Source organism: Gossypium hirsutum, chromosome D12 (assembly GCF_007990345.1).
Source record: "Gossypium hirsutum isolate 1008001.06 chromosome D12, Gossypium_hirsutum_v2.1, whole genome shotgun sequence".
NCBI lineage: Eukaryota > Viridiplantae > Streptophyta > Magnoliopsida > Malvales > Malvaceae > Gossypium > Gossypium hirsutum.
Window position 1 is genome coordinate 59,360,079 of NC_053448.1, and position 21,352 is coordinate 59,381,430.

The following is a 21,352-nucleotide window of genomic DNA, read 5'->3' on the forward strand; positions in this document are numbered from 1 at the left end:
AGCAACTCAAAAACCAATCGTTTAATCACTTTAAAACACGATTTAATACTTTTAAAACACGTCAAAACAATCATCCTAGTTTCCTAACCAATGTTCCCTCATAGATACTTCACATATATTATCAAAAAAATCAAATAAAACACCATTTAAGCCAATTCTAAATTCATACCAATTTCAACCCAAATTTGCCCATATCACTCTCACTTATGCATCAACTTAAGCATTCCATATTAAACCTCAACTTAACACATATAATCATGTGTATAAGTAACCAGTATCATATTATAACATCATTTACATTCACTTCCCAAAATGACAAGCCTAAGACATCCTAGGTACATGCCGACACAAAAAGAAATATACATCACCACATTTTGAGTTCGGGATCGTTGATGGATGCTGAATCGGCAATCTGACTTTAACCTAACCTGCGCATGGAAAACAAACCATACGCTGAGTTTAAACTCAGTGGTATTTCTATAATCCGAATGCTTAAAATTAAAATAATATAACAAACAATAACTATAGTCATACAATTATTCAATTCATAAATAAGATATTTATAACACATTCAATTTTTATCATTTGCTATCCCAGATAGCTTTCCACAATATGAACACAAATCATTTGAACAACAATATTGTTCATTCATATTCAATTCATAAATACACAAATCATATGTCTCTAACCATATTTCTGTAATACCTTGAAAATTACTACAGTAATAAAGTAAGGTAGTATCCTTGATATAGTAAAAATAAGGAAATAAAGTGACAAAAAGGGGAAATTTTGAGTTATGTCAACATTGGGAAGTATATTATGATATATTATATATTAATTCAAGAAATGACTAAATTGTAAAAGTGAGAAAAGTTTTGTTATCCAAGAGTAAATACTTAAAATTTGAGGGGTTAAAGTGTATATATGAAAAAGCTGAAGGAAAAATAATGCAAATATTTTAAGGGTAGAATAATCTAGAAACTAAAGAAAGTGAATGAATTAGGACCAAATTGAAAAGGTGAAAATTTTTGAGGGACTAAATCGTAATTTTACCAAATTAAGTGATGACTCAAGGATAGAATTTTAAAGATTATAAAGAAAATGGTCAATTAGAAAAGAGAGAAATCTAGAAGATAATGATGATGTTGGAGATATTTTATATTAAATAAATATTAGTTTATTAATATTTTAATTTGATTTTTAAATGATATTTTATTATTTTATTAGTATTTTATTTAGTATATATAAGAAAAGGAAGATGAAGAATCATCCATTCCACCATTTTTTCCATGCATTTCATGTTAGAAGAGAAGAGAAGAGAAGAAAGAAAGTTTTGTTTTCTTTACAATTTGGTCCTCCCACCCAAAATTCATCATTTTCACTTAGAAATCAAAGAAATTTCCATAGCCACCAAGAGAGAAAATTGATAAGGAGACTATGGGGAGCTAGAATATCAAGTTAGATTCAAGAAGTAGAAGCTGGAGGAGAGAGAAAATCAAGTTAAAGATTAAAATCAATAGCACAAGATAAGAATATCAAGATTTCAATATATTTTTAAGTTTGATATTATTGAAAAAGCATGGAAATGATGTTATAGTAGAGTTTTCTTAAATAAAGTCTGATGTTCTTAATATATTAGTGAAGGAAAATAAGAGAAAGTGATGGGAAATATTATAGAGAAAGGGAATAAGGGTGTTATAAATTTAGTAATCAATATTTTGCGCTAAAACAGTTTTAGACAGCAGCAGTAGGTTAACTTTGAAAAATCACCATATTATTGAGTATGAATAAAATATTATTCATAGAAGAAATGGTGTAAGTAATGGAATTGTAAATCATGAGATATAATAAATTTTGTGAGACAAGGGTAGAATGAATTCAGGTTCCCTTGTTTTGACTTGGAAAAATCATTAAAAATTGTACAAAAATAATTATAGTTTATAATTTATATTTTTAAAATCCTTAATGGGTATATTTTTAAGAGAAACAAATGGGGACATCATATGAATTCTGTACAAAGAGATAATTAATTTTTAGTGAAGAGGGCTCGGAACTGTCAAACAGTGAAATAGGGGAAATTTTAAAGAATAAACTGTACTTATTGGCTAAACCAAAAATTCTGAAAATTTTATAGTAAAAATATATGTGAGTCTAGTTTCAGAGAAAATTAATGGATATCAATTCGGAGTTACTTAGCTCAAGATATAAATAATTTTGTGACTATGACTTAAATGGACAACTTTGAATGAATAGATTAGTAAATAGTGAAATTATAAATAATGTTTCATATAAGCATGTTATATACATTAAGGATGTGGAATGGAGAGGAGGAGGAAAATATATGATTATTCAACTAGCATGAATTTTCATTAAAAATGACTAATTTGCATGTTTTAGGTTCAGGGACTGAATTGAATAAAAGTAATATTTTAAGGGTAAATTTGTAAAAATGTCAAAAAGTGATAAAATTGCATGAAATGAATTGTTTTATTGTTTAAATTAATAAATTGAACGAAATACTAATTTAGATCAAGATTGGGTGGAAATTCGAGAAAAATATAAAATTACCAAAATGTCCCTGAATTTTGATATTTCTGCAATTTAGCCTGGTAAGTTCGTGTAACTTGAATTATATTCTTAAATGCCTGAAATGTTTGTTATTGATGTGAACATGATTTGCATGTTCATTGTAAACATTGATATATTTGATAAAAAGGGGAAGAAATCCCGGTTGAATAGAAGGAAAATTCGATGGATCTCTAAAAAGGAATTGACGGTAAAAAGGATCTAGCCCGGACGGGTGATCCTATCCTGATATAGCCCTCACGAAGAATATGTGGAAAATAGATTTAGCTCGGACGGGTAATCCGAATTAGGGTCTGAATTTAGCCTGGACTGGTAATTCAGATCCAAGCTCATTAGAGTAATTGTCGTTGCAGGGGATTTAGCCTAGACTGGTAATCCCGACAATACTCTATGAGTTTATATTATAGGGGATTTAGCCTGGACTGGTAATCTCGCTGTAAGGATGAGGTTCGCGGGAGTGTGCTCTCTGAAATGGAAATGTGCGAACATGAATATGAATTGACGGACCCGGCTTTGTACACTAAAGTGTACCCCTAAAAATCCATCAAAATTTCGAGAAATTCAACAGGATAAATATGGAAAAATAACAAGGAAATAAAAATCATGGTATTGATGAGCTCATCAATCATGGTATATATTATTGATACATGGAAATTATTGAAATAACTTGAATGTTGAGTTTGTGCATGTTAGGGGAATAATGCATTGAAGGGCATGTATAAGTTAAATTAGCCAACGTTAGCTCATTAATGTTTTAATTTTGATTGGTTTCAAATATGAATGCTACATAAAATGAAATGTCTGATAATTAACTTGTGAACTCTAGTAATGCTCCGTAACCCTGTTCCGACGACGAATTTGGGTTAGGGGTGTTACAATTTCAAATCACCACTCAATATCAATCATAACAATATTTTATTCAATAACCCCTATTAACATGACACGGACTCGGACGGATACACGGATCCAACCAAAACACACCAGTTTGGCACCTAGTGCCTCATTGGATAATTCGAAGCAATAAGTTGACATCCAGTGTCTCATCGACCATGCCAAAGTAAATTGGTACCCAATACCTCATCGAATTTATCCGAAGTAATAATTTGACACCCAGTGTCTCATCAACTCGAAGTCGAAGAAACCCCTGAACTCTTCCAATCCTATGGCATGCCATCTATATCCGACACAACCCGATACAGTTAATAGGGTTTAATTTCACTTTTCAAATACAACCAATATTCAATTCAATTCAAATAATCAATATATATCAATTCAATCAATATAAATTTAATAAATTCATCACATACTAAATCAATCCATTTCAATTGCAAAACATAATAATTCTCACCTCAACACTTACCATATACATTAAATTGAATTATAACAATTAACAACTAAATTAGGATTATAGAAATACAAATTGGAAATTTCGAGCTATTTCTCGTCGACTTTATCTTTTTCCTTTTTAGTCTAGGGTTCCGGTACGACGTTAGCTACAGAATTAAAACAATTAAAATTCATCAATACGAAACAATTTCACATTGAATATTTCAATTTTTATTCAACTTTTGTCAAATTTTAATTTAGTCCCTAAACCGAGACTAACTTTATTTCTTCAAAATTAATTCCATATTTTCATTCAATTTCCACTTTAGACTAAATTCAACTCTCTAGTTTCACTCAAATCCCTAAATTTTGAAATTTTTACAATTTAGTCCCTAATACTCAAAACTTATAATTTATTTTACAATTCAATCCCTTTTTCATTCCTAACTTAAAATTCTATCAATTTAATCCCAAATACTTAAATTATTCAACATGAACAACATTTAAAAATTCAATATTTTCTAAAATTTCAACATAGGTTAAGTAGTATTTAATATTAGGATTCTAAAAACATAAAAATTACAAGAAAATAGACTAAATTGACTTACCAATTAAGCTTTGAACTTTGAAACCCTAATTTTTCCTTTCTTTCTTCCCCTTTTTCTTTTCTTTCTTTTTCTCCCTGTTTCGTTTCTATTCTGTTTCTTTTATTTATTATATTTACTTATTATAATATATAAAATAATATATACTTAATAATTAAGATATAATATTAAAATATTATAATATTATAATATATATTTTTTAACTTTAAGTTTCATAAATATCTATCTTATGTGGCCTCATTTATAAGCAATGGCATAATTTCTTATTTTGTCCCTTTAATTTTTCTTTAATCTATAATTTAACTTTCACCCTTTATGCAATTTAGTCTTCATACCTAATTTCTCTTAATTCATGCAAATTCACCTAACAAAAACCTAATTAACCACACAACTAGCTTCGTAAATATTTATTAAAAATATTTACGAGTCTGATTTACGGTAACAGAATCTTAGAAATGCACTTTTCGACATCCGTGACTATCGAGTCGTTACAGGTGTGATATTGTTTATAGTTTTTTTTTTTGAGTTGTTTGATATTTTTAAGTTTAAGATTAGTATATTAGTTGTTTCATATGAAACCACTTGCACAAAAATAAATATAATATAGTTATTGAATAGTCTTAATTTTTTAATATGAAAAAATATCGCAAAAGTACCATAGCAGGACTTGTACTATGCCTCAAATTACATTTTGGTTATTATACTAAAAAGAAGATCAAATCGGTCCAAGTACGATAGATGAACGATTAAATTAGTCGCTCTCTTAAAATTCTGCCGAAAAATGCTTAATTTGGAATTTGAGGTATAAGGGATAATAACAAATATAACCTCAATCTTTACACCTTTATTCAATTTTACACTTATTCTTTTATTTTATGAAAATTAACTAGTTAATAAAACCATATTAGGAATAAATCCAAATAAACGTGTGCCATGATTTAGATGTGTCTGGACATCCAAATGTCCAAGGTCATTTTTGATGTGAAAAACCGTTTGTTCTCTTTTATCAATTTATATATTTTTAAAGTTTCTTTATAATTTTTCAAATTTATGTTCGCCTCATGGCATATTGAAAGGTTGCCACGTGTCATCACCAGATTGACTACGAGTGCCATGTCAACACAGAGTGTATATGTTAGTGTGGAGGTTCAAAATAGGGTGACAAAATACATGTTCAAGTGCAAACTAGGAGAAAAAAATTTTCATGTGCTGACTAGATTCTTCTGGAGAAGTTTAGGAGGAACTGCATATTAACTCTTCTTTGATACATAAGTTGAGACAAATTCATTTTTTTTATAAAAAAAACTCCAATATCATTTTATTAAATGATAGAACCCTTACATGATCATTACATTTTCATAGTTTTATATTTTATTAAATATTTATTTTTATATATTGTGAAACATAACTACCGAAGAAATCATATGTGGAAAAAAATTACAAGTACTTTATCAAATGATACTTTCAATTACATTTTTTCACAATTTATTCTCGGATCATCATTCTTCATTGGCGACATCTATGGTGTCTCGAGCAACCACGGTTGTAGGTAATAGTTTGTGTGTGAGCACTTTTTAGATTCAGATGACACCTTAGGTGCGGTCTGCCAGGCCTTTTGCAAGGATCAAGGACCCCTGGATGGATGTACATCGCACCACTACATGCAGCAACATCGACTTGGACCACAACCATGCTGATTAGTGCAAAGCAAATTAGCAAAGTCTTCATGATGGATAACCCCATTATTGAACTTAAATTTAAAAGATATTGAAATTTCACATATATTTATAGGATTTGTATCGTACACAATTTTAGTAAAATTGCTTAAATTGGTATGATATTGTTTATAGTTTGTTTTTAACTGCCAGCCTTATTCACTGCTGATAAGCTCAACAGGGAGAAAAGTTGCAGAACATGGCAAAAAAAAGGACCTGGGTTCTTTTGAAAGCATAAAGGACTAGCATACATTGATAGGAGTTGATGGAAAACCTTTAGGAGAATAGGTATGGAGGACTCCTCCAGAGACTCCTGAAGCGCCTCCACCAATGCCCATATTTCATCATACAAGTCAATGTGCAGGTTCAACTCCTTAGGACTCTCTTGGAAAAAGGCAATGGCGACAACAATTAGAAAATTCAAAAGAAACCCATTAATGGGTAATGATAGAAGGTTTATAATTACTAGGCAAAAGGAGTATAAATGCCAATCAACGGAGAGACCAGCAAAACCAGCACTAAGACAAGAACAGCATAATTATAGCTTTAAAAATATATATTATTTTTAGAATTTTACATAATTACGATTTTAAAAAATAAATAATGAATTTTCAGAAAATTTTAATATTTTTTATATTTTAATATTTTTTAAAAAATTATTGTTAAAAATATTGTAAAAGTCTCAAATTGAATGTTTAGCTATAGTACAAGGATCAAATTAGATACTAACCATTGAATTAATGTGCCACTTCAGTTTTACATTAAGACTGTGACGACCATTAATGAATTAAGTAATCAAAATGTAACATTTTTAGTAGCAAAAAAAAAATTCACCAAAGTTTAGTGACTATTAATTTACCCTATTATTTTAAATATATATAAATTTATAAAAATAAGTATAATTAAATCATATATATTATATATTAAAAGATCTTATGTCTCAAGTGATGTGGAGGCTTAATTTATTAATACGTGCCAATTGTATTATTTATCTCAATTTTTTGCTATTTTAAAAATGGAATATTATTTTAAATTATAATACAATAATTAAACAATATCAATATTTTATAATTTAAATATATAAAATACTTAAATTATGCACATGTTTTATAAAATTGATATAATTTTAACAATTAAAAACATCATATTAATTAAGTTTAATTTTATAAAATTATTAAATACATGAATTTTTAAAATAATATAATTTAAAATATATATTATTAATAAATTTAAAATAATTAATTTTATTATTAATAAAAAAATATGTAAGTAAAGATAGCAATAACAAAACTTATTATTTAAGTATAAAATTAAAACCAAATTTTAAATATAATAATTAAAATCAAATCTTATTTAACGCATAATATCATTATTAAACGATTATTTTTCTTAAATTAAAGGTTATAAATAAGCATTATATTTATTTAAATGAATAATTAACTTTTTTTTGTCAAATTAAAATAATAATTTTAAAAATGAATAAAGAAGAAAATTTTCAATATTCATTCAATTAGAATAATCAATAGTATGTAAAATGAACTTAAGGCGATAAAATAGAGATTTATAGCTTTTGCAGATATGTAAATTCTTTTTTAAACCCATCCATGTTTGTTAAATTATTTAAAGGTGCTCAACATTCCTAAATCATAATTAAAGTCCTCATTGTTTCTAACCTTTTAAAAATTAAGAATTTCCTTTATTAAAATTATAAAATTAGACCTATCATTCTTTATTTTTTCTCAAAAATCAGCTTTCAATAAAAAATCAAATAAATTATTTATGTAATTATAAATTTTATTTTGTTGAAAATATTTATCAAAGAAGAATAAAATTTATCATTGTTATGTTCCAAAGTCCATTTTTATAAATAAATATTGGATTTGTGTTTGAACATGAATATGCAAATGGTATGTTTAATTCGTGGGCTTTGATTTTAAATGATAGTATATATGTATAAAATCGGAAATGAAATGCTTAGTTTACATGGTAATGAAATATAGACCTTTGGAAGTGATTTAAGTATGAGCAATTATATGTATGCAAATTCGGATTTGGTATAAATTTAGGATAGGTAAGTACATGTGATAATTATAACTTATATACATATAGTTGGACATAAGAAATTCGGTTGAATGATTAGTATATGTATATTTGTTATGCATTTAGGTGATGGATTGATTTGGTTACAAGATGAACTAATTACCGAAAACATATTTATATATTTTGGTTGGTGCTAAATGAAATGTATATGTGAATCAGCATTAGTAAATATAATGTACTTATATTGTGTAAATTGATTTTGGTAAATTATAGGCTCGGCTATAGTATAAGCTTCTTCTTGTATATGCGCATATTGAAGTCGGTTTAAGAATTTGAGTTTAGCTTGTTTTATATGTAACATAATTATTTTGTTTGTGTTTGGTGAATAATCTTGGTTGAGATAAGTATGTGTTTAACTTATTTAACATGTTTTGATAGTAAGTGAATAATTAAGTCATGAGTATGTTAAATATAAGAATTACATGAAAATTTGAAAATGCTATGTCATTAGCTAAATTATTTGGTAGACAATATTTGGTATATAATATTTATGTACTCAATAACCAAACTTCATTCGGCTAGATTTACATTCAAATTATATGCACCTATAATCGGCCTTATAGGTAGATATCAAATTGGCTATTATGTGCTTGTATTATTATTATTTTATTTTCGTTTGATTGATTAGTTTAGATACTTGAATTAAATTATCTTATTTGTTAACCAAAGTTTGAAATAAGCTTTATATTTAATAATGCCTCGTAACCCCAATCCGGCGACGGATACAGGTTAGAGGTGTTACAGTTCACATAAGGAACATTATGACTGAATGTGACTAATTTCTGATATGAATACATTATGATATGAAATGTTAGATAAATGTTCTGCAAGTTTTGGTAATGCTCCGTAACCCTATTTCGGTGACGGATACAGGTTAAGGGTGTTACAAAAGCATATTGAAATTTCACATATATTTATACGGTTTGTATGATTCTCAACTTTAGTAAAATACTTAAATTAGTGAGATAATGTTTATTGTTGTCTGTTGCTGATGTTTTTTTTAGTTGTTTGATTTTTTTAGTTTAAGATTAGCATATTAATTGTTTTATATGACACTACTTGCACAAATATAAATATAATATAGTTGTTGAATAGTTTAAATTTTTAAATATGAAAAATAATCGTAAAAGTATCATAGGAGTCTTTATACTATACTTCGAATTGCATTTTAGTTATTCTACTAAAATAATTGGTCTATGTATGCTAGACGAATGAGCAAAATAGCCATTTTATTAAAATTGTACCATAAAATGCTTATTTTAGCGTATTATGTATAAGAGATAATAATAAATTTAACCCTTGATCTTTACAACTTTATTCAATTTTACTCCTACTCTTTTATTCAAAGAAAATTGACTCTTAACCTTTCATTATTATTGATGTCCACAAAACCAACTAAAAAAATAGACTAAGGCAAGTGCACCTATCAATTAATAGTATAGCTACGGTGAGCACATATATCGTTCCCACGAAGACTAAAAGTAATAGTAATTACTGCCTTTCTATTATTGAATCGATAAATTTAACTAATGAACACAATAAAGAACAATTCAGGAAAATAACGATTAACAACCAAGAAGCAAACAATACCCAGAAAAGAATTTACCTAGACTTAATCTATCACTATTAATCTAAGTTATGCAATTTATTTACTTAGTATCTTAATCCGTAGAAATATTTAAATTGTGCTAATATCTCTTTCGAGAATAAGAGCAGCTGACTCTAGGTTGATTAATTGATATTTCTTTCTAATTAAATCTCATATTATTGCACTAACTCGAGCTATTGACTCCCCTATTAGATTTGACTCTAATCCAGTAAATCCCGTTTCTAGGATTGCATGCAACTCCACTCAATTACGCAAGATCTACTCTTAAATAGGGTTTATTCCTTCTCTGATTTAAGCACATCAAACATGGATCAATAATCTAGAAATATTAAACCAAGAATTAAGCACACATAATTGAGAACAAGATCTAAGTATTTATTGCGTAAAATAAAAATCAAACGGCAGAATCCATCATAGGGTTTACCTCCCCTAGGTATTTAGAAAATTAGTTCATGCTTGAAAATAAAAACATCCAAGAAACAGTATAATTGAAAGAAATAAAGAAAATTATAATAATCTCCTAAGAAATCAAATACGAACCTTCAATCTTGATGGGAATCTGCTTCAGATTCGGCTTCAATGGTATTTTTCGAGTTGTTTTCTTGAGTATTCTATCCTATCTTCTTATTTTTGTCATATATATGTCTTAGAATGCCCGAAAAACCTAAAAATCATGTTTTTCCGTAGGTTTAGAGTGCAAATCATGAAGTCCACATGGTCTACCACATGGCCGTGTGGCAGCCCGTGTGGCTCACACAACCGTGTGGAAACGGTTAGCCCGTGTGGCTCCTGTAATTCACTTCAGTTTTCTAATTTTCGCTCGTTTTTCACTTCCAAATGCTTTCCTAAGTATAAAAAACATGAATTTAAAGGATTAGGAGCATAAAATTCACCATTAACATTGAATAATCACCCAAAAATGTATTAAGAATGGGATTAAGACATGTTACTTTTAGCACTTATCAATTATCATAAGATTATTTTGTCTTATATATCACGTTAGCAAATAATTTAAAATTTTAAAATTTTCAATAAAAATAAAAAAAATAATCGAAACTGAACTTGTATTCTATCACTTAGATTGGCACCTGCATACTAACACTGTTAATTTGTACTAACGTGGCACTAATAACAAATCTGGTGGTGATACGTAAAAATATATCAATTAGTATATTACTTTAAATCGCATTAGTTAATTGGGCATTGGGAAGGAAACTAATAGATATGAATTAAAGTAATAAAAATATTTAAAATTTAGTTGAGAGAAAATTATTTAAAAAATTGTTTAGTTGTTGAATTTGCGAGGGTGAATTTTTTTTCATGTCATTAACTTTTTCTTTTTAATTTTGTTTGAGAGGCGGGTAGTTGCTAAAATTGTGAATGGGATATCCCATTCTCAATTATTTAAGTAACACTTTATATTAGAAATTAGATTGTAATTTATTTTGTTTACTCAAAAAATTTATAAATTAATTTCTGTATGTTATATGAAAGAGCAAATTGATCATTTTCTGTTAACGTACAAAAATTAATTTTTAACCGTAAAAATAGAAGAATTTTTTAACAGAAAGACCAACTTATTCCTTAATTTAATGTACATGAACTAATATGTTATTTTTTAGTAGAGAGGATACAATATGATCAAATTCCTAATAATAAAACCTTTATAATACTTTTACTCTTTTTTTTCAACTAAAATAACATTAAAATTAATAAATATAAATACACTACATGTTGTGATGTTATGGCTTGTGATGGTGAATACATTCCAAAAAATATATATTTTACAGTAATTTATAAAAGAAATTTAATCTCTCTATCAATTAAAGCCATAAATCCTTTTTTTTTATTTCTTTTTAACATTCTTTTTTTTTCACAATTTTCTCTTATTCTTTTATACACTTTTTTTTTCTTTAAAGAAAGTTATAAGCCAAATGACTAATATTTCAAAACTCTGGAAGCTAATCTTCTTAATTTGGTAACATCCTTTTTGTTTCATACGTTTTACAAATTTCTTAAAATCTTGACTGAGGAACAATGGCGGGATGCAGATGCTATATAGATTAATTGTTTTTTTATTTATTTGAAAATTTAATGATTTTTTTATTTTATTAATTAATGCCTAAAAATAAAATAAAATAACCCAAAAGTAATATAATAAATCAAAAACTGAACACAACCAAATTATCCCGGAAATTTTTTTTAAAAAAATCCAAAAATCTCAACTTAACCGAGCCAGTTCAGCCCTATAGCTTTTGTAGCTAGTTTCTGAATGAGGTTTTTCAATATACGAAGACACGAGTGAACGGAGAATGGTGAAGGAATCATGTAAAAAATCTGATGAAAAACGTGTCAATAATCAAATATATAGGAATGGAAAGGGAAACAAAAAAAAAAAAGTTTGAGCAACAAGTTTCGGGTGTGGCATATTGTTTGATTTGTATGCACCTAGTTTTAGAGATTAAAAGGGCAAGACGATGTGAGTTGGAATCTGAAGGACTGTCAACAAGGAATTATTTTAAGAGTTGACCTTCAACATATACAATAAGTTCATGCATGGATAAGGATGAGATGCTTAATAGCCTCCTTTAATAATTATTCTTTTTTTTCTTGAGAGAAAAAAGATGGATTGCCTTGTCATGGCTCTTAAGGGCCAATTTCTCATGTTTTATGGGTAATTCTTGAATGGTTTCAACCTTAACTGAGCTCTAAAATCATTGAAATTTGATTGGTTAATTAGCAGTTTATACAGTACAAGTCTAACAACTTCCAAATTATCCTGTGGGTTTGCTTCAATTAGAAGTGCAAGCTCATGGTAAGCAACTAAGCATGAGCTTTTCTGATCATTGACTTTTGAAGTCATTTTGAGAGGTTCCTTGGAAGCAAGAGAGGATCTGGTTTGGTCACAAAATGTCAAGCTCCAAGATATGGAGGGTCCCATATCAGATTAAAAATGCACCAATTGTTTTTTTTATCTCCACGATTTTGCTCCTATAAAAAGGGTCTTGTTCTACCCAATCAGCAAAAGAAACAACAAATAGTTGTTGAATCTTACTATGTATTGGTAGCTCACTCTCCCCACAAGAGCTTCTAGCACATATATATATTTGTTTGTGTGTGTGTGCGCGCGCTTTAGATGCTACTAGTAAGTAACAGTCTTGTGCATGCATTTTGGTATGGAAATCATTGCTCACTCTCCCTCAAGGGCTTCTGAATTTGCCTGTGTTTAAGGGCTTAAACTGAAGCGCTGGAGGGGAGAGTGGATAATGTTCACCATTCTTTCTGGCTACATATTTTGGCAAGTCAGTCATGTCCATATGAGGTAAGTAATCTTTTTCTTTCTTTCATGAAGTAGCAATACAAGTTCCATATTGCAGGCTTGAAGCTGGGCTTTTTGCAATATTGTATACACATGGCTTGTATAGAGTTTTTGGAATGCTTACAATGGTTTCTACAACAAATTCACTTAAAAAACCTTACTTATGTGACATTAAAACAGATGCATGGAGTCATTGACATCTAAAACGTGTCCTAATTTTACGTTTTAGGAAAAAAGAAGCAAATTTCATTCTCGAAGCATATTAAAAATAAGGACAAAGGGTAAGTTCCATGGATCATATAGAGTTAGATGAACAAAATTGGTGCAAGTTAGATGCCCAGTGCTCAGTAGTGATTGATGATTGTCCGTATAGCTAGAGGCCAGTGGCATGTGAGTTTCAGAACTCATGTATAGTGGCTCAAAATGTTCCCCATCTTTCCAAAATCATACGCTCCCATTAATGAGCTTTGCTTGAGTTATTATTGTTCAAGCAGAAAATGGCAGTCTTAGTTGAAGAAAATGAAATAGGGATAATGTATCATATCAAAAACATGTTGCATGTGACTATGACCCCACAAGGTCGGGCACATTTGTTGAAAACTAGAACCATTTCAAGTATGTATGCAATGCTTCCTTCATAACCTTAACTAGATAAACTTGGCTTGTGAATGGGAGATAAGTGAATTATTTGGAATCACATGTCCCATCCTGTGTGGGGACATGAGTTTTTATGGACTATGGCATTCTGCTTGTTGAATATCATAATGAAATTGGTCCCCCCCCCACCCCCGGTCTAGCTCATAGTTCCCAAACATTACTTTCAACACAGTTATCTATCCCTTCTTTTTAGTTTTTGATTGGTGACTTTTTAATTACTTCCAAAATTCTTCATTTTTCTTGGACGGTGCATTCAAGAGTCTGAGCTTTGAAAAGCTATCAAAACTTCATAAATCATATGCAAGAAGATCAATTTATCCACTTCTTATAAACTTAATCAGATGCATTAAACGACTAAATTGCTTCGATTTAGAGCTGCAATATGCAATATTTCAAGTCCTGAATGATTATTAAGAGAGAGAGAAACAGACTGAAAACCCACATCTACAAGAAGCTCTTGAAACCTATTTTCTCTTCCGTTCTGCAAACATTCAAGCTTTGCAGCACTAAGCAAGCTCTTGATTCTTCTCCACAACTCTTACCCCATTGGCAGATCTCAGCACATTAGCCTGACCATTTCATTAAACAGCCTTTAAAGGGAAGAAGAAAAAAATAATGGAAAAGAGAGTTAACTTGAAAGAGAATCAGCCACGCTAAACAAAACTGCAGGAATGGGCATTATAAGAACACCTGAGCCTCAGTGATTTCGACTGCAAAACCATCAACAATGACCAAAGATAAGGTCTTCCTGTAGGTACCAGGTTGAAGGGTGCTTGCCAACAGCTCATCGTGCTTCCTACTCAGATACAAATCAAGCTCATACGCCCCTTTCTTAGTTCTACGACACACCTCCCAAAAGAAAAGAAAGGGGAAATGAATGAGAACAAGCCATATATGTGATAACACTAACATGAGAACCAACATAAGGAGTTAGGATATTGGGATTAAAGAACTGACCGATCAGCATGAAGACGGTGGTATTCAGGATCATAATTCATGAAAACAAAGTATGACTCAGTTTTTGTGCTTCCCATTTCCCACTCTTAAAAGTATCCCTTTTTTGTCTTTTTCGTTCTTCAAGTTTGAGTTGGTCAGTTTGCATTTTCAGCTGCAAATGGGGTAGATATTTATACATGTCAATAGTGATTAATGCATATAAACACTTGCATGCCTCTCAACCTGGTATTTCCATTGTTATGCTCTAATTAAGATTAGTATATACATGAATGAGTTGTCCAATATTTATTTATCACGTTATTGATTATATTCCCTTTAATTCTGAGTTTTACAAATTTATGTGTCATACTAAATCCATAATTTTTTTAATTTGATGATTATAAATCATAATACTAAAACAGCAGTTAATTTTTTTAATTTTAAATAAATTATGTATTCATTAGAGAGATAAAAGATAACAGTTTACTATTAGTCAATGTAGTATGCCTAACTTATAGGTTTAGTCCATGTATTTCAATTTGGTTATTTTTAACTACTGCACTTTTTGAATTTTGAAATCAGGTTAATTTCTTCTCTTTTTTTTTTCAAGTTTTTATGCGACAAACATACCATTGCACGTGTAATAATATGTCAATTTGTTATTTCTACATAATACTTAGGGAGTGAAATTCTCGGTTAAAACCAAGAAAACCAACTAAACAGAATCAACCGATTTAGTTTGTTTCAGTTTGTGTGATTTGGGCTGTTTTTTGGTTATGGATTCAAATTTATTAGTTATTTCGTTCAATTATTGATTTTTGAATTTTCAAACCCAACCAATTGGAAAACTAACTTAATTTAATATATATTTATTATTTATAAAGTAAATATATATCATTTAAGCCCAATAAGTAAAGTTGGTTGATTCGGTTAATAGGCCAAACCGACCGACTTAAAGTCATTTTGGTTATGTCGATTTTTGAGCTCTAATTTGGTCAACTCAAATTTCGTAGATTATAGTCAGTTAAGTTAGTTTAATTAAAAAATGACCGAATTGATTGAAAAAGCCAGAAACTCTCCCTTCTAAGAAAATATCATGGTATTTTACTTAATAGATTTAACAGTTATTATTTCAATTAAGACTAAAATTTTTAAATTTGTAAAATATAAAGACTAAAAATAATTAAAATAGAAAATAGATATTAAATTAGCTATATTTAATTGTTAAAGATTGAAATTTTAAAAATATAAAGTTTAAAATTGATCGATTACAGTATCGAAGTTAAATCTATTATTGATACAACTAAGGGTGTTCATTCGGTTAACCGACCGGTTAACCGACCCGAAATTACTATAACCGAATTAACCGACCTTCCAAAAATTTTAACCGTTAACCGAACCGATTTTTTTTAAAAAAAATTTAACCGAACCGAAATTTTTTCGGTTAATAAGGTCGGTTAACTGAATTAACCGAAAATTATGTATTTTTTATTTTTGGTTAAAAATTACCCGAATTACCCGAATTACCCGAATTACCCGAATTAACCGAATTAACCGAATTACCGAAAAATACCCGAATTTTTTTTATTTTTTATTTTTAAAATTTAAAAAATTTATAAATTATTAAAGTAAATTGGGTTTTAGACTTTAGTAAATTGGGTTGTCTTTTAGTTTTAGTTTTATTGGATTGGGTAATTGGGTAAACTTTAGTTTTAGTTTTATTGGGTTGGGTAATTGAGTTTGGGTTGAGTTGGATAATTTTATTTATTAATTTTTTCGGTTAACCGAAAATTTTCGATTAACCGACCGGTTTCGAACCGAATTAACCGTTAACCGAAAAATTATAAAAAAATTAACCGACCCCCGACAGAAAAAATTCGGTTAACCGACCGATTAACCGAATTCGGTCGGTTAACCGAATTTTTTCGGTTTTACCCGAATTATGCACACCCCTAGATACAACAAGCCTAAGGTGAGACAAAGGCTGTGCACGTGGGAAAGTGACGTGATAGGTGGGGGCCATTATCATCAACGTGCCAGTTTACTAGAGATGGTTAAAGGGGGACCCTATTTGTGACCAAAGTACTGGAGGTGTGCGGATGTAATCGGAAATGATGGGGTTCAGTTATGGACAGCTATTAGTAAGTGGGGGCCCTCTTTTGCTCTAAAGCGTGACAGTCTACGGGACTCTATCCTTACCCACACGTGGGAACTTTTTTAACTTCGTTTCACAGTACAAGTTTCATACAGTTTATGTTCTTTTTTTTTTTAATTATTTGAAGTTATAATACTTTCAATATATTATACAGTTCAAAATAATGATTTGAATGTGTGCATGCAAATTTCATTGGTCTTCTATTCGATTCCAATTAAGCTGAATGCATAATTTATCGAACCCACATGTAACGTCTGGAAGCAGTCCACATAAGCCTTGAGTCTGCTGTAATTTCGAGGATTTTCATTTTCTTTTGTCAATTAAGGCAAATTTGCATGAGTATTTTGGTCCCATTATTTCAAAGTTTTGTAACAAGTCTGCAGTTCACTTTTGATCTGCTTGTAACAATTTTACTTCATATTTTGTCTTTATTCAAAAGCTTCTTGTTTATACCATATCCGCATATCAGATTTAAAATATGAATTCTAGCTCGATTTTCCTACAAATGAGGATTTTTGTTGTTATCAATAGTTATGGCTGCACAACCGAAGGTGTCATCTCCTCCAAGGGCAAAGTGAGAATAATTTTTTAAGTGCGGAATAAAATTTTAATTTTTATAGTTTAAATTTTTATAATTTTTAAATAATTAAATCGAATTTTTATAATTTTAAGGGGTCAAAATGTAATTTTACTTTAACTAATTTAAAATTTTCTAAAAAAGTTAAGAGCCTAACTAACAATTTTACATTTTAGGGGGTCAAGGCCCCTGCCATCCCCCCTAAATTCGCCTTTGATCTCCTCTTCCTTTATTTGATTATAACTCTCCTAACCATTATATAAGAATCTTAGTTTGCTCTCTATTCAAACAGGTGTTTCAACAAAAAGAAACCAATAAATAAATAAAAGATGGAGGGAAATAACTAAAAATCTAAAACGTGAGTCAAAGAGATAAGTAAATAGAGAATTATTACACGATATTTGTTATCGTAGTTCAGATTCCATGATCCTATGCTTTAAAGCCTCGTTGAGAGAATAATTTCATTCCACAATTAATCCAATTATCTATTGGCTAAAGTTTAATCTATCATTACACAAAGAAGTAATTGCAGTCCCAATAGCTAGTCCAAATTGTTACACATCACTCTTCCCAAATGCCTTACATTGCATACAATATCTTTCCATAAAAACCTCTAAACAAAGAGTATCTAATACACCCCAAATGGCTCAACGAAGAAGTAGACTAGCAGGGCTAGTCTATTTATAGTCAAATACAAACATCCTTTAGCAAAGTTTTAATTGAGATAAAACTCTTAATAAAATGATGAATCTATCTATCAAAATATCTTCAATAATTATCCAAAATAAACCTTATCAGCAAAATAAATTAACAGCTTAATTATCAAATAAATAACTTAATGGATAAAGATAAGGATAACCCTTGAGATGAGGTTGTCGATCTCTCCTCTTCCTACTATTCCAAATTTCGATTAGCACCATTTAAGACGTAATAAAGCATGGCTTAAAATGCATTTGTTGATAGTGTAATACTCCATGAAGATCTCAATGTAAAAGATACCAACTTCTTACTAGACTTAGTTGTCTTGAAAATTTATCTGAACAGATGTTTAACAATTGTTTAAATAGATTATTTGAACACATCATTTACTCTGAGTTTTGACACTTCCAATTGTTCATTATATTACTATTCAAGACCATGGGTGTCATCTTCCACAAGGATGGAAGAACTAAAACATTTGATAATTTTCCAAGTCTTTAAAAAATTTGGGTTCACTTTTTTAAAAATTATTATTTTAAAATTATACAAGAAATTTGATTATTATTATTATTATGTTCATTGGAAACCCGATACAGAAAAGATCGGCAGGAAATTACATCAACAAACTCCATAGAGAAGGAGTCAGATTAACCCATTAGACGGCACGTCCCTCTCCTAGTACAAACAGCCACCTTGTAGCTGCCAGCCGGTTTGCTTCTCGCCGATGAAAGAGCATTTAACTTGCGGATAAGCTGCTTGGAGACTCTTGATGGAATCAATAATAATAGCAGAAAGAATCCAGGAAATCCCCTCACTCGAAGCAAAAATTTGATCCACAACAACTTTGCAATCAGATTCAATAAAAACTTGAGGCCAATTCTTATGAGAAATGATAGAGCAAGTATCTTTAAATGCCATTGCTTCAACCACTTCAATAGGTCCGACACAAAGCTGACGATTACTTCCGTTGATGATTTGACCATTAGAATCTCGGCAAGCCATAGCAATACCTGCTATTGGGTTATCCTTGACCATAGAAGCGTCACAATTTATCTTAAGACAACCCTCTTTTGGTCGCTGCCAAGAAACTCCAGTCAAATTCGCACCACTTAATTGTGTTCTATTGGGAACTCAAGGCTCCCTGCCAAACCTCAATTGGATTGTCGTTGCTTCCACCAAAAACCAGTTCGTTACGAGCTTTCTATATGGACCAGCAAAGATTAGCAAGAAGAGCTTCGGGGAAAGATGGAATAATCCCATGCCAGCAACGTTGAAACCTACCGAACCCTTCCCTTCTTGTATCATGGTAGTTACTTAAGTTGTAATTCAGTTTTTAAGTTTAAATTCATTTATAAAAAAGTTAAATAATTTCAGGTCCATTAACTTGTGGAGTGAGAGTGTGATACGGTTTCAAACTTTGAATGTGAATATATATATCCATAGCTTTTCAACATTCCACTTACTTCAATCCTAAAAACCAAGTGTTGGGTCAACCCCGTTGCCCGCTTCCGCCATTGCCTCTCATCACTGTCCATACCACCACTTTGTCGAGTGCCTCAGCCCCCAACCTCTTATATAATAATCCAATTTCCTTCTCCTTAAGTAACTAATAAAAAAACCTGTGTCCTTTTTGTTTCTTATAGTTTTTTGTTTTGTCTCTTTAAATAAAGATATGGCACGACTCGCCATTTCGTTCATTGCTATTTTCGTCTTATTCACCGTCTCTCACGCTCGCTTAATTGTACCGGACCAGGCCGTCACCTCTGAAGAAATCGTTGCCGAATTACCCGAATCCGACTCTACAACGACAAACGTTATCCTTCTCCCTAACGAGAAACCCAACTCTGAACCCGCCAAAACAGTTGATTCTAAGCACGACGTTGATGATGCCTCCGAAGCCGACCCCGACTTGGTTTCCGTTCCGTTGACGATAATCAGTTTCCGTCCTGTAAAAGGTCACTTCCCCAGGCATCCGTTGGTTCCGTTCCGTAATGGACATGACTGCCGTTACCATAGAAGGTTCAGGCCTTTGAACTCGCGGTTCCAGCGCAAGCGCTATGTTTCTCACGGTAACGGTATGGCACTGTCGGACGAGAGATCTCGTTCCGACCCGGAGTCAATCAGACTTGGTCACCAGATCCGGGGGAGATGGACCAGGTTTCCCAATAATGGCGCCGAGTCGAAGGAGCACGTAGACTTTAGGAAGGTTCGTCCTTATAACCACGAGCATGAACAAGATCATGACAACAACGATCACCACTCGCACCACCGCTACCAACATCAACGTCGCCATCATCGCCGAGGAGAGGAAAATGAAAGGCGCGAGAGTGAGGAGAAGGATTGGGGGTTCATTAAGAGGTTTCGCAAGTTTTTGATTAATTTTTGAAGGTAACAATATCATGCACGTTATTTAATCAAAGTGATGCATCAACTCTGTAATTCTTTTGGGTAATTTCCACTTTCTGGTTTATTTGGCCTGGCTGTATTTACACTACTTGATTATTGGCTGTAAATAATATGGCATCCTTTGGTGATGAACAATATGGTATTTCCTTTTAAAATATACTGCATTATAGGACTCCATTTATGATAACATTTTTCCCCCCCCTTTTTTTTTTCATGAATACAAAAATTGTTTAGCATTGGTCAACTACAGACTCCAACTTCTAAATTATATTAGTTTATAGCTGTTTTTATATCTTTTATATAAAAAATAGGAAAATATAAGCACATAATATTTAAACTTTTAACAGTATTCCTTACCCTTCCATCAAAACCCTATTTATCACCTTATAATTTTGTTTTTCATCTGGAAGTTTAGCCCGAGGGAGTGTTTTTAAGTATAAAAAAAAAATCCATAAAATTAAAATTTAAAGGAGTAGTTACATTTTTAGTGTTTAATTATTTATTAAAAATTAAAAAAACCTGAATACCCTTTGTTCTAATATTGTCATTTCAATCTAAGATTACAAACTCAGTCAAATTAGATTAGATACCCTAATTTCAAATTAGGATATAAATAACTTGCTAGATGAGTAAATTAAGATCATGTACCAACATACAGTATA

The 21,352-nt window shown here is 30.4% G+C and overlaps 1 protein-coding gene across 1 annotated transcript; it reads right to left on the bottom strand.

Moving 5' to 3' along the window:
* Positions 1-14,216: 14,216 nt before the first annotated feature.
* LOC107947669 (subtilisin-like protease SBT2.5) lies at positions 14,217-15,029 on the bottom strand. Its single transcript, XM_016882249.2, has 3 exons — positions 14,875-15,029; positions 14,608-14,755; positions 14,217-14,486 (listed from the first exon to the last, which is right to left on the bottom strand). Exons 1-3 carry the CDS (start codon positions 14,949-14,951, stop codon positions 14,424-14,426), a joined length of 288 nt encoding a protein of 95 aa, XP_016737738.1. The 5' UTR covers positions 14,952-15,029; the 3' UTR covers positions 14,217-14,423.
* Positions 15,030-21,352: the final 6,323 nt, after the last annotated feature.

Bases quoted from the DNA above. Each gene is read 5' to 3' on its own strand.
- LOC107947669 (XM_016882249.2), bottom strand. From the start codon at position 14,951: ATGGGAAGCACAAAAACTGAGTCATACTTTGTTTTCATGAATTATGAT. The intron at 14,756-14,874 runs GTCAGTTCTTTA...GGTGTGTCGTAG, and splicing joins CACCGTCTTCATGCTGATCG to AACTAAGAAAGGGGCGTATG. The intron at 14,487-14,607 runs GTGTTCTTATAA...TGAAATGGTCAG, and splicing joins TCGAAATCACTGAGGCTCAG to GCTAATGTGCTGAGATCTGC.